Here is a 12073-nt window from a genome sequence, read left to right as displayed (position 1 = left end):
AGCCCGATCGATGCACCGCCCGCCCCTCCTCCGCCGCCGCGGAGCTTTCAAACCGTCGTTGCGGGCCGCCGCCGCAGCGCCCCCTGCCCGTCCCGCTCCCGCGAGGGAGCCGCCACGCCGGGGCGGTCGGAGCGGGGCGAGCCGCCGGGCCGTACCCCGCACCCCGGTGAAACATCGACCCCGAGCCGGCGTGAGCGTAGGCCGCGGGATGGGCTCTTGCTGCGCGGAGCCGGGGCCACGGGTTCTTCCGGAGCCGGCGGGGCCACCTCACCTCCTCAGGTGCTTTTCCCGCCTCCGTTCCCTGAGGAGACTGCCCGCGACGCGGCGGTCAGCGCGGGTGGCCGGCCGTTCGCTGGGCGGCTGTCCGGAACTTTGTGCTTGGCATTTGCGGAGGCCTCGCAGAGGTGTGGAAAGCAGGTCGCGAAAGCTAGTGTGATGGGGGTCGGACCTCCAGGGAAAGAGAAGGGGCTCAGGCTTCCGACCCCCGGCCGGTCACCTCGGTCCGTGACAGCAAGGTGGACCTGACCTTGCAGAGAGGTGATGGCTCGTCACAGGCGCACCACACCCTTCACTGCTTCGCTGAGGAACAACAGGTATGGAGCCATTGCGACTCTTGCAGAGAGCTCTCTCCACTCCTTTCCGCTGGACCATATATTAAAAATACATATATAAAAAAAAAAATCTAAAGGTGGCACGCACGGCTCCAACACGAAGCGTGACGAATGCGCACGACCCGGCGTTCCTGGCTGGGTGACACCTCCACCTGATGACACCTTGGTGCTGTCGGGCTGCGGTTCTCCGCACAGAGACAGGCTGCCGTCCTGCTCCATCTCGCCTGTGCGCTGCTTGTCCTGGTTTGCACATCACCTGTGGTTCAGCGGCACGGGTGGGAATGGAAAACGTGGCGGCGCTAACAAGTAAGTTGTGTTTGGATGGTGTGACAAGGAAAGAGCCTGGAGAGACCAGCTGTGGAGTGGAAAATTTCCTGGTCTATACCTAAATCCACAAACTGTTACAAAACAGTCCAAAAAGGATATCAAGCATGTAAAAAATCATCCAAAAACTTTTGATCTCTGGTTTTAGTCTGTATGAACACCTGATATTTACCCTTACTAGCAATGTAGATGTCTTATTGTTAGTAAGACCTGAATCAACTGACAACATGGTTGGTTTTTGTAATTCTTTTTATGATTTTGGACATTTTTCTAGGAGGTCTTTATTTGCGCCGACTGAGGTACCAGACATGGTTATGCCTGATTTGCCTTCAGAAGAACGCAGCGTGAGGGGTGCCTGCGTCAGGCATGCCCAGCTCCCCGTGCACACAGCAGGGCACTGAAAACCAGTCCCAGCCCAGCGCCTGCGAGCCGGTGGCGGTTCAGCTGAGCGTGTTTGGGTGACGAACACCCTTACCTGACGCCTGCAAAGAACAGCTGCGATGGTTCCTTCCATCCTGCTTATGCTTCTTGTTGCTGTAAATGAACCTTACTTCACAAGAATCCTGTGATGTAGAGAAAGTATTATCTTTGCTTTCAAGATGAAAAATTGCATATAAAGAGGCAGTATAACTTGCCTCAGGTCATACATATAGTATGTGGTAAAACCAGAAACCTGTCCAGAGTTTGGGTGCAGATCCCGTCAGTCTAACCACAGGTTCCTTTTCTTTCTCAAGCTCTGTTTCTCAGGACTCCATTCCTGAAGAATTACTGGGACAGTATTGAAGAAGACACACCAACAGAAATTCCGATGAGCTTGTGCAAAAAAACCCCGTGTAGTTAAATGGAAATGTTGCAAGTGGGCATATTTACACAGAAAACTTCTGTGTAAACATTATTGTGGTTTGGTAAGTGCACAAACCAAGAAGGGGAACACCATCCAACATGTCACTTTAATGTGTGCATGCAAGACGTGTGATGGAAGTAAGAGCTCCCGGCTTTTATTGCCCGAGTTTCACGCAGGAGCAGCTGAGTCACAGGAACATTGCAGGAATGTTAGGCCAAAGCTGCCGACACATTAATGATTCCCACGCAGGACTGCCCGCATCAGGAGCACCGCTGTGTTCTGAAGAGTTGTGGCATTTTCATCAGGCTCTGTGGCAACACGCATTCTGAACTGCTGCCTGCAGCAGTTCCTCCCAAGGAACGAAGATGTACGTGCATCCACAGCCACCTGCGCTAGGTGGTTCTGGTACACCTTCAGAGTTTTGGCCTCTCCCCTGCTGGCGGGGCCCCACTTCTTTTTTTAAAAAAACTATGAATTTAAAAAGCGAAAAATAAATAAAAATAGTGATTTGTTTTTCCAGGCCCCACGGTTTATTCCCCTGCTCCGCCCCTGCCCCCAGAGCGTCGGTGACCCCCGGGAACCCCCATTGCCCCCCCCAGGGAACCCCCGTTCCCCCCCAGGGAACCCCCATTGCCCCCCCCATCCGTCCCTGTGACTTCACCGTGCTGCGGTGTCGCTGCGCCGTGATGTCACCGGGCCGCGAGGTCAGGGTGTGACGTTGCTGTGCCGTGAGTAGGGGGTATCATGGGGGACGGAGGACCCGGGGGGGTTACTGGGAGGGCACTGGGAGCACTGGGAGGCCGCTCGGAGCGGAGCTGGCCGCAGGCCCCGTCGCTATGGCAACGCCCGGGTCGCCGCCCGAGGGCCGGCACGAGGGCCGCACAGCGCGTCCATTGGCCAGAAGTTAATTTCTCGCTCCGATTGGCCGGCGGGCCTCGCCCTCTCCACACCTGTCGCGCGCACCGCCCCTTCTCCTCAGCCAGTCGCGCCGGCGCTGCGGGGCCGAGCCAGCCAGTCAGTAGAGCGGGGCGCGCCCCTCCTCGAGGAGACAGGCGGCGCGACCAATGGGGCCGCGGCGGGGGGCTGGGGCTCCCCAGCACCTGGCGGAGGGGCGGAGCCTCGTTGGCCCTGCCCCGAGGGGCGGGCCAGGGGGCGGGGCCCACCTGGCCGGGACCGCATCTGGAGAGGGCGCGGGGGGCAGAGCGGTGGTGCCCATGGTGGGAGTGGCGCGGCGCGGCGCGGCGCGGCGGGGCGGGGCGGCTCTGGGGCTTGGGCGCTGCTGCTGCGTGCGGCGGCCAGTGAGTGCGGGCCGGGGCGGGCAGCGGAGCGCCCGGCGGGGCCGGCACCGGGGGGCGGCGGGGCGGGGCGGTGCCGGGCGCGGCCGGGGGCCGGGGCGGTACCGGGAGTCGCGGCGCTGCCGCCCGGGGCCGGCCGTGGATTGCCCGAGGGGGTCCCCCGGTGCCGGCCGCCGTCCCCACTCGCGGGAGCCCGGTTTCTGGCGGGGTGGGGGTCCGGGGCCGCCGTGCCCCGCGATAACGGCTGTTGATAACCCGGCGGGACCTCCCGGCGCGGGGCGGCCCGGGGCGGAGCGCGAGGTCGGGCTCGTGGGCGCGAGAGAGCTTCGCTGACCGGCGGCCAGGCAGGAACGGGGCAGGGTGGGGGTGCCGGGCCGCGCCGGAGCAGGCAGGACGGGATTTTCTGGCTCCCGGAGCTGCGACAGGCCGGGCGGCGCGGCGTAGCGTGCCGTCACCCTGCCCCGGGACCGTCGCCGCTGCCTCGGGGCTGCCGCACCCGCTGACCCGGCCGCAGCCTGCCCCGCTCCCCGGCCCCCGTCCCTGAGCCGTGTCCTCCCCTCGCAGCGTCCCTCGTGGGAGCCCGGGTCACCTCCGAGACCAAGGAAATGCCTGAGAACAAGCGTGAGTGCCCGGCTGCGGCCCCCCGCCCCGTCACCCCGGGGTCCGCGCCGCAGCTGCGTCCCCTGCCCCGCTGGCGCTGCCCATGGAGCTCGTCCCGGAGCCCGGCGCTGGGGGTGGGCTTCCCCCGCGACACTGGACCGTGGAGGGTCCGAGGGGTCCCGGTTTGGACTGCCGCCCACCGCAGGACGTGAGCACGGCGCCGTTCCGGTGCGTCGGCACGCGCCCGCAGCATCGCTTTGCCCCAGCAGCCGCCATCATCTCCTGCTCAGCCTGTCGGCACAGCTCCAGCAGCCGAGTGGAAGTTCCAGAAGGGCTCCTCGCTCGTGCTCCTGTACTACGGCGGGGAGCTGACAGGTACGGCTGGGGCATGGTGCAGTGCGGCCGCCCATCCCCCCGCTGGTGCCGGATCCCAGCCCCATCGCCTCTCCCGGCAGAGCCGTACAAGAACCGGGTCCAGTTCTCGAATGACTACATCCGCTTCAGCGCAGTGAGCGCGGGAGGACACGGGGAAGTACATCTGCGAGGTGGTGGGCAATGGCAGCCAGATCACCCAGTCGGAGGTCAACCTCATCGTCCAAGGTGCAGCCGCCCCCTGCGCCCGGCCCCCCGTGCCTGGCCCTGCCGCCCCGCTGCCACATCCCGGCCCCCGGCCGAGCTCGTCCCAGTCCTCGCCGTGGCAGGGCTCAGCTGGCTGGGGCAGGATGCCGTCCCTACTGTCCTGCCATGCCGTGCCCGCCCCGACGCCATGCTCTCCTGCAGTGCTGCCCTCCAAGCCGGTGGCCCACGTCACCAGCTTGGCCACCATCGGCAGCAAGGCCGTGCTGCACTGCACCGAGACGGACGGCTCGCCGCCACCCACCTTCCGCTGGTACAAGGACAGGGTGCTTATGCCCACCGACCCCGAGGGCAGCCTGGCCTTCTGGAACTCCTCCTACACCCTGGACCCCACCACGGGGGAGCTGGGAGCCCTGCGCCTGGGGACCCCCCCTCCCCTGCCCTCACCCCCTGCTCCCCTCCAGATCTTCGAGCCCTGGTGCGCTGCCAACACCGGCGACTACTCCTGCGAGGCAACCAACAGCGTGAGCTCCCCGCAGACGTCCGATGACACCGTCCACATGGAAGCCAGTAAGGCTCTGCCCCGGCCGCACTGGGGGCGACACTGCCAGCACTTCGCCCCCCTGGGTTCGGGGGCGGTAATTAGCTGGGCTGTTAATGGCCCTGCAGGCTGACGGGACCCTGCTGCTGGCGCCGGGCAGAGCGGGGACGGCAGCCCGGTGCCCCTTGGAGCTGGCTCCCATGCCGCCACTGGCCCCACTCGCGGCTGGGGCTGCTCTGGGGGCCCCTGCAGCCTCTCCGGCTGGGGTTCCCGGGGTCCCGCGGGCACGAGCGGAGGGTCCCCGTGCTGGGACCCCTCCGACGTTGCCGTCCCGCTCTCCGCAGGTGAGGTCAACGTGGGCGGCATCGTGGCGGCGGAGCTGGTGCTGCTGATGGTGCAGGCACTGGCAGTCTTCGGCGTCTGGTTCGCCTACAGACGGGGCTTCTTCAGCAGTGAGTGCCACCCCAGGACCCCCGCACCTGCCGCCCCCGCCCACTGCTAAGCCCCCTCCTCTCTCTTTCCTTTCAGAGAGAAAAGCGTAAGTGGAGCCGTGATGCTGTTGCCTCCCTCCCGGCTGCCTCCTCTTCCTCCGCAGCAGGAATGGGGGTCTCTGCCCCGCCCCCAGTCCCCCAAAATTACTTTATAATGCCAAGTTTAACAATGCGTTGTTCCCTTTTTAAAATGAACAATAAAATGAACAGGTTAGCTGTCACTAAACAGCAGCGTGTGGGTATAACACCCATAGGCACCACGGGATTCCTCTGTTCCTACTGTAGCCGTATACGAGTCAGTGGAGGTGTGGACCAGCAGTTACAAGTGGTTAAGGTAGCTGTTCACTGAGCTGCGTTAGCTGAGCTTACCTGCATTCCTTACCTGTGGCAGTGGTGTACCTTCACGGGGGCAGCCTAGGCAAAGGTGTCTTGTTGTGCAATTGCCACAGGCAAGGAGCCAGAAGCACGGTGCGTTAATGTGGCTGAGCTAACAAGAGGGAACATGTTATGCTCTGCTCATTCAGTCAGTTGCAAGGGTCTGTTCGCGACCGGCACTGAAGGTGAGTCCAGTCATAACCACCAGCTTTAAGACAAGCTCAGCTCAAGGAGTGGGAGTGGTGGGGTGGAGAAGAAAGGCTACCTTCTTACTTGTCTTTTCCTGATAAGCAACGAGGAAGCTACTGGGGATATTCACCTTCCGGTGTTTTCTCTAAATGGTTCTTCCCCGTGAACAAGTCCCAGTAAGGGAAAAACTTGCTTTTCCCAGAAGAGGTAAAAGTTTCACCTGGAAGTCCTAGCAAACTCTCTGAATCTGCAAGCGTTTTGGATACAAGCCCCTCTACATGGCCTGATCATGTGGAACCTTACGCACTGTGCCTGCTCACTGATGGCTTTATAGGTAGCATATGTCTTTTTTTCATGAATCAGATCCAGAGACCTGAAACACAAGCTGAGGTGCTCTTTCACCAAGTAGCTGAAGCAGATTTACCACTCACCAAGGAAGTGTGGGGAGAATGCAAAAGAATGTGTGCCCTCTTGACTCAATCACTTCTCACTCAACATGTAAAGACCTGAACTTGGCAAAGTAGCTCAGAGCTTTTCTGCATAATAAAAAGAAGATCCTGGAACAAAAGTAGCTCACCAGGTGAACTTAATGGTATTTTTTCTATCAGAAAGGAACGTTTCTAAATAGCTGCGGTGATACAGTTGCTTCGTCGTGAGCCTGCAATTAGATCTCTGTATGATACCTTCATTCTGTGTTCTGTTTTCCGACAGAAATGCAACACGACACATGATAGTGTTAGTTACTCTTCCAAGAACCAGGGTTCATAATTAGGTTTCTGATATATTTTCTGTAACTTCCCTTGGTTTTCATTCTGTGCATGTACATGGCTTTGGAAAGTGGTAATTACTTAACATGCATCTCTGTTTCCCCTCTCGATCTCTGGCTGTCCGGCCTGTTTAGGTTGCATATTTCCGTTATGTTTGTGCTATATTTGCACACTGCCCAGTATTAAGCAACTCCAAATTTGTTTGGCTTCTCTACTCTATTGTGATACAAATAATAAATAATTCTACACTTTTAAAATTCATTGTTATTTCAGAAGCTCTGGGGATTAACTTTGTTTTCCTGTTTATGAAAATACAGTTTTATTGGTTTTACCAGAGAGAAGGGGCATTCCATTAGGCACTATAAAAAGCAGACTTTGCTTTTTAACATGCTACTATGAAACTGGGTAAAATGGTCTGGCAATGGGAGGAAGCCCCCTGGAATCCTCTCATTTTTCTCACTATTGTTTTTAATATTCCTAGGTGCCTTGCTAATGGCATGAAGAATTTTACAGACTTATCTCATTAGTGCTGCTGGCTAGATTCAAGTACTTTGCTAGGAAGCTTTTATTCATCTGGGAAAAAGTCTTCTGAAGTCAACAGGAGCTGTGGGTAAGTGACTTATTAGGTCTCAGTACTATTTGCGATCGTTCATCCTAGCATCCAGCCAGCACTTTGAAAGCTGACATTGCTCCTTTGTTTTTGTTCTTTAAGTTAATTTTCTTCTTCTTTTTTCTTTTTGATTTTTTAAATGCCACTTCCATTAAAGATTTCTACTTACTGTTTTTTGAATGCAACCATACCAGCACTGTCCTGAACTGCAAACCAGGTGGACTCATGTTCTCACTGCTATTAGCCTTCCTGTCCCAGCAGCAGAACCAGCTCAATTTAACTGTGGAATGGTGACAAGATGACAGCTGTTCATCTGGTAACATTGCTTTTTCTTATTTTAAGCAGTTTAAACCCATTTTGACCTCCCTCCTCCTCGCCCCCCCAAAAAAAGGAACATGAGAAGGAAACCAGCATTCCCAATACTTTCAGAATAATTCTATTTCTGACTTCAAAAAAGTACAAGAAGATGCTGTGTCCAGTATCAGGGATATTTTGTGCTTCTAAGCTGAATTCCGTCCTCTCCATGAAATGTGCTTTTGGTTCCTAAACACAGGGAAGTACGCCAATCTGATGCTGACCTTAGAACTTGAATGACTTAGTGGAAGACAAGCCACTGTCTTCAGTGAGGCCTGTTTTTTAGCTTGTGTGCTAAGCTTCCTCACATAGTGCTTTGTGGTGGGGCAATCTTTTTTCTTCATACCAGGAGCTTTCATATTCAGTTCCACCTTATAAACTTCAGTGTATCTTTCCCATTGCCTGTTTTTTTTTTTCACCCTACACTGTACAGTGTTTATTGTAGCTAGTTTAATTTTGTTATTTAATTTTAAGCAACTAGACAGAATCTTACTTAGCTGATTGACAGGTAGTACTGAAGCCTGCTTGCAGCAGTATTTGGCTGTGCCATCAGCCACTCAGTTACAATGCCTTCCTTGTTTGTGCAACTGGCAATAAGTTGCATCAACTCATCTATTGTTGGTATTTTTGATCTCTTGTCAACATGCTAGTTTAATTTGGAATTGTTTTCAGTCCTAGGCCACCAAAGACTGACAAAATCTGTTTTGAAAAGGACATTCACTTTCATGAGAAAAAAACAACCACCCTCAGCATCTGAACAGTGACTGTATACCCTGAAGCATATGCTCTTTGAACTTGCAACTGTGATTTCAGACAAGTATCATCATTAAGTACTGGTGTTTACTTAGTGTCCATAATACCAGTCAGAAGAGGTGAGGCTCACAACAGAATTAGACGATCTGCTAGCAAAAATGTGCTGAGCTTTTCCTAGCACAGGAATCCCACTAACTGCTGGCAGAGTTGGGAGAATTTCAGAAAACTCTCAGGTCAAGCCAGAGGCAGGTTATATGTGAAGTTACCTGACCCCAGAGCCATTGCAGGATTATCCCCGGCCCTGCCAGCTTCTGGCAGCCGGGGCACCCAGGAGGGGTGCTCGCAGCAGCAAAGGTGAGCTGGGGGGGGGAACCTCACCCTGGGCAGCTGGGAGGGTTTCCTGCTTGAGGGACCTGGGTGCTTCTTCAACCCCTCCCCGGGTCAGCCAGTGACCATGGCCTCTCTGCCTTTTCTAGCGCGACACCGGCTGCTGCGGCACCCGTGAGAGGGAGCAGTTTGTCATCCCCAGCTCCCCCCAGCCCACCACAGCCAGTGCAGAGCATGGCCACGCAGCTGGAGGAGCGCTGCCCTATCTGCCTGGGCAGCTGCGAGGACACCAGCTACGCGATGCCATTCCTCCACCGCTTCTGCTATGAATGCATCCTGCGGTGGGCTGAGAGCAAGCCTGAGTGCCCCCTCTGCAAGAGGGGCACCCACTCCATCTTGCACTCGGTGCAAGCAGATGACGACTATAGGGAGCACGTCATCTCGCCATCCACGCCACCATCAGATGTTATTGACCAGGCAGAACCAGCTCCCAGCGACCCAGAGGACGATGACCTCCAGGACCATGGGTCACCGAAATGGTGGGCTTCGGAAGAGGTGCCCAGGAATCCTGTGAACTTCTTCCAGCCCCCAAACTGGCTAAACAGTTTGCAGGACCAGCCATGGCTCCTCCAGACCCTCCAGTCCTGGTTCCATCAGGGGATGGTAGAGACCTTCAGCTGCGGGCTGTTGGAGACAGCCATGGGCATCCACAGGCTGGATACAGAGCAGCCAGTCTGGATGCTGGGGGCCTCCTTCCAGAACCCCGAGGCCCCCGGCCCCAGACCAGCCCCCTGCGACAGCCCTGACACATCCAGCGTGGACGACCTTCCCATCAACTCATCCGCTGCCCTTGCTGGGGGCCCCAGCAGACACCGCTCTGCTCCCGCTGCCATCCCTGCTGAGCAAGAGGAGCCCCAGCAGGAGCCAGGGGAGGCTGTGCCTGGGCCATCCACTTCCCGCCGGGGCAGGCATCGCTCCCCTGGGCGGACACGGCGACCCCAGAAGAGGAGGACCGGCAGGTCCCAGGGCTCTCCGGCCAGCAAGAGGCCAGCACCGCCTTGCTGACCATGGAGGGTGCCTTGGGGGATGGCCACACCAGGACTGGGCCATCCGCTGGGTCCTGCACCAGCGCTCAAGGGTTCCCAGCTCCCCCCCCAGTTTATTACCCTAATAAAATAAGTGCACCAAAACTACGGAAGAAGTCTCTGTGTTCCTAACTGTGCAGGTGGCGTGGCTATCCTTGCCCTTTTTCACTTTTTTGCCAGGAGGGGTGGGATGTTAACGCTGAGGGGTCCATCCCCACGTGACAGCAACTATTTTGTTGTTTCCCCTGAAGCCAAGTGTAGCACCCAGGCCCGCACCTCTGCAGCTGGTCCCGGGGCAGATGTTTCCAGCTGGGAGGTCTCCAGGGCCAGCCCGTGCCCCACTGCTCGTCTCCCCGCACCTCTCCTCCTCCCCACCGCACCCTCTCCCCCCAGGTCCCGGGGCTCTGCTCTCCTGACAGCCTACACTGCCCGGTGCAGCCTCGCGAGAGGGTCGCCCAAATCCCTCCTCCCGCACGGGGTCACGGCTTGGGGCTGCTCTCGGCATCGCACCAGGCTCGTGCCCTGCCAAGGCAGGAGCCCCAGAAACTTCAACCAGGGGAAGCGCAAAGTCCTGCACCTGGGGAGGGACAACGCCAGGCTCCAGCACATGGAATCACAGAATCACAGAATCACAGAATGCTTTGGGTTGGAAGGGACCTTTAGAGCTCATCTAACCCAGCCACCCTGCAGTGAGCAGGGACATCGTTACCTAGATCGGGTTGCTCAGAGCCCCGTCCAACCTGACCTTAAATGTTTCCAGGGATGGGGCCTCCACTTCCTCCCTGGGCAATCCATTCCAGTGTTTCACCACCTTCTCTGTAAGAAATGTCTTCCTTATACTCAGTTGAAATCTACCCTCCCTTAGTTTAAAACCATCATGCCTTGTCCTGTCACAACAGGCCTTGCTTAAATGTCCCCATCGTTCCCATAGGCCCCCTTGAAGTACTGAAAAGCCACAATATGGTCTCCCAACAGCCTGCTCCTCTCTTCTCCAGGCTGAACAGCCTCAACTCCCTCAGCCTGTTCTGAGGTGTTCCATCCCTCGGATCATTTTTGTGGCCCTCCTCTGCTCTGAATCCTTTCATCCCACAGCCTGTAGTGGTAGCGGGGGTTGCCCCCACCCAGATGTGGGACCTTGCAGCCTTCTCTTCACCAGGCGCAACAACCCCAGGTCTCTCAGCCCGTCCTCCTAGGAGAGGTGCTCCAGCCCTCAGGTCATTTTTGTGGCCCTCCTCTGTGCCCGCTCCAACAGGTCCATGTCTTTCTTGTGCTGAGGGCACATCCAGAGCTGGATGCAGGACTCCAGCTGGGGTCTCACCAGAGCAGAGTAGAGGGGCAGAATCACCTCCTTCCACCTGCTGGCCACCCTTCTCTTGATGCAGCCCAGGATATAGTTGGCCACCTGGGCTGCAAGTGCATGTTGTTGGTTCATGTCCAGCTTTTCGTCCATCAGGACCCCCAAGTCCTTCTCTGCAGGGCTGCTCTCAATCCCTTCATCCCCCAGCCCATACTGGTACCAGGGTTGCCCCAACCCAGGTGCAGGACCTTGCACTTGGCCTGGCGAAACCTCATGAGGTTCACACAGCCCCACTCCTCCAGCTTGTCTAGTTCCCTCTGGATGGCATTTAGTCCTTCCGGCATGTCAACTGCACCGCTCCGCTCGATGTCATCTGCAGACTACCTGAGGGTGCATTCGATCTCGCTGTCTATGTCATTGATGAATATAGTAAACAGCACCGGTCCCACCTCGGACCCCTAAGGGACACCACTTGTCGCCGGTGTCCATTTGCACATTGAGCTGTTGACCACTACCCACTGGCTGCGACTTTCCAACCACTTTCTTATCCACCGAATGGTCCACCCCTCAATTCCTTATGTCCCTAATTTAGAGAGAAGGATGTTGTGGGGGACTGTGGCAAAGGCTTTACAGAAATCCAGACAGAAGACATGTGTCGCTTTTCCCTTGTCCGCTGATGTATTCGCTCCATCATAGAAAGCCACTAGGTTGGTGAGGCAGAACTTGCCCTTGGTGAAGCCATGATAGCTGTCTCAAATCACCTCCCTGTCCCCTGTGTGCCTTAGCACAGCTTCTAGGAGGATCTGTTCTGCGATCTTCCCAGGCACAGAGATGAGGCTGACAGGTCGGTACTTCTCAGGGTCTGCCTTGCTACTCTCTTGAAAAATGGGCACAATGTTTCCCTTCTTACAGTCAGCAGGAGCTTCACCTGACTGCCGTGACCTTTCAAGTATGATGGAGAGTGGCTTGGCAACTATGTCAGCCAACTCCCTCAGGACCCTGGGATGCATCTCATCGGGTCCCCTTCATTTATT

General features: G+C 56.9%; 2 protein-coding genes across 2 annotated transcripts; both read left to right on the top strand.

Annotated features, from left to right (window-relative positions):
* Window positions 1-3583: 3583 nt before the first annotated feature.
* LOC142365734 (junctional adhesion molecule A-like) lies at window positions 3584-5776 on the top strand (the record flags this gene model as incomplete). The annotated part of the gene is given in 8 exon segments (XM_075446846.1): window positions 3584-3695; window positions 3944-3986; window positions 3988-4049; window positions 4130-4188; window positions 4190-4274; window positions 4455-4820; window positions 5136-5243; window positions 5320-5776. Coding segments are annotated over 8 exon segments (849 nt in total), but the record flags the coding sequence as incomplete, so codon positions are not given.
* Window positions 5777-8547: 2771 nt separating this feature from the next.
* LOC142358909 (uncharacterized) lies at window positions 8548-9833 on the top strand. Its single transcript, XM_075411528.1, has 2 exons — window positions 8548-8684; window positions 8807-9833. The coding sequence occupies exon 2, from the start codon at window positions 8892-8894 to the stop codon at window positions 9720-9722; it is 831 nt and encodes a 276-aa protein (XP_075267643.1). The 5' UTR covers window positions 8548-8684; window positions 8807-8891; the 3' UTR covers window positions 9723-9833.
* Window positions 9834-12073: the final 2240 nt, after the last annotated feature.

Source organism: Opisthocomus hoazin, chromosome Z, assembly GCF_030867145.1.
Source record: "Opisthocomus hoazin isolate bOpiHoa1 chromosome Z, bOpiHoa1.hap1, whole genome shotgun sequence".
NCBI classification, from domain to species: Eukaryota; Metazoa; Chordata; class Aves; order Opisthocomiformes; family Opisthocomidae; genus Opisthocomus; species Opisthocomus hoazin.
Note: the sequence above shows the minus strand (reverse complement) of the source record. Positions and strands in the feature narration are given on the sequence as shown.

Excerpts from the sequence above, each read along its gene's own strand:
- LOC142358909 (XM_075411528.1), top strand. The coding sequence starts at position 8,892 with ATGGCCACGCAGCTGGAGGAGCGCTGCCCTATCTGCCTGGGCAGCTGC.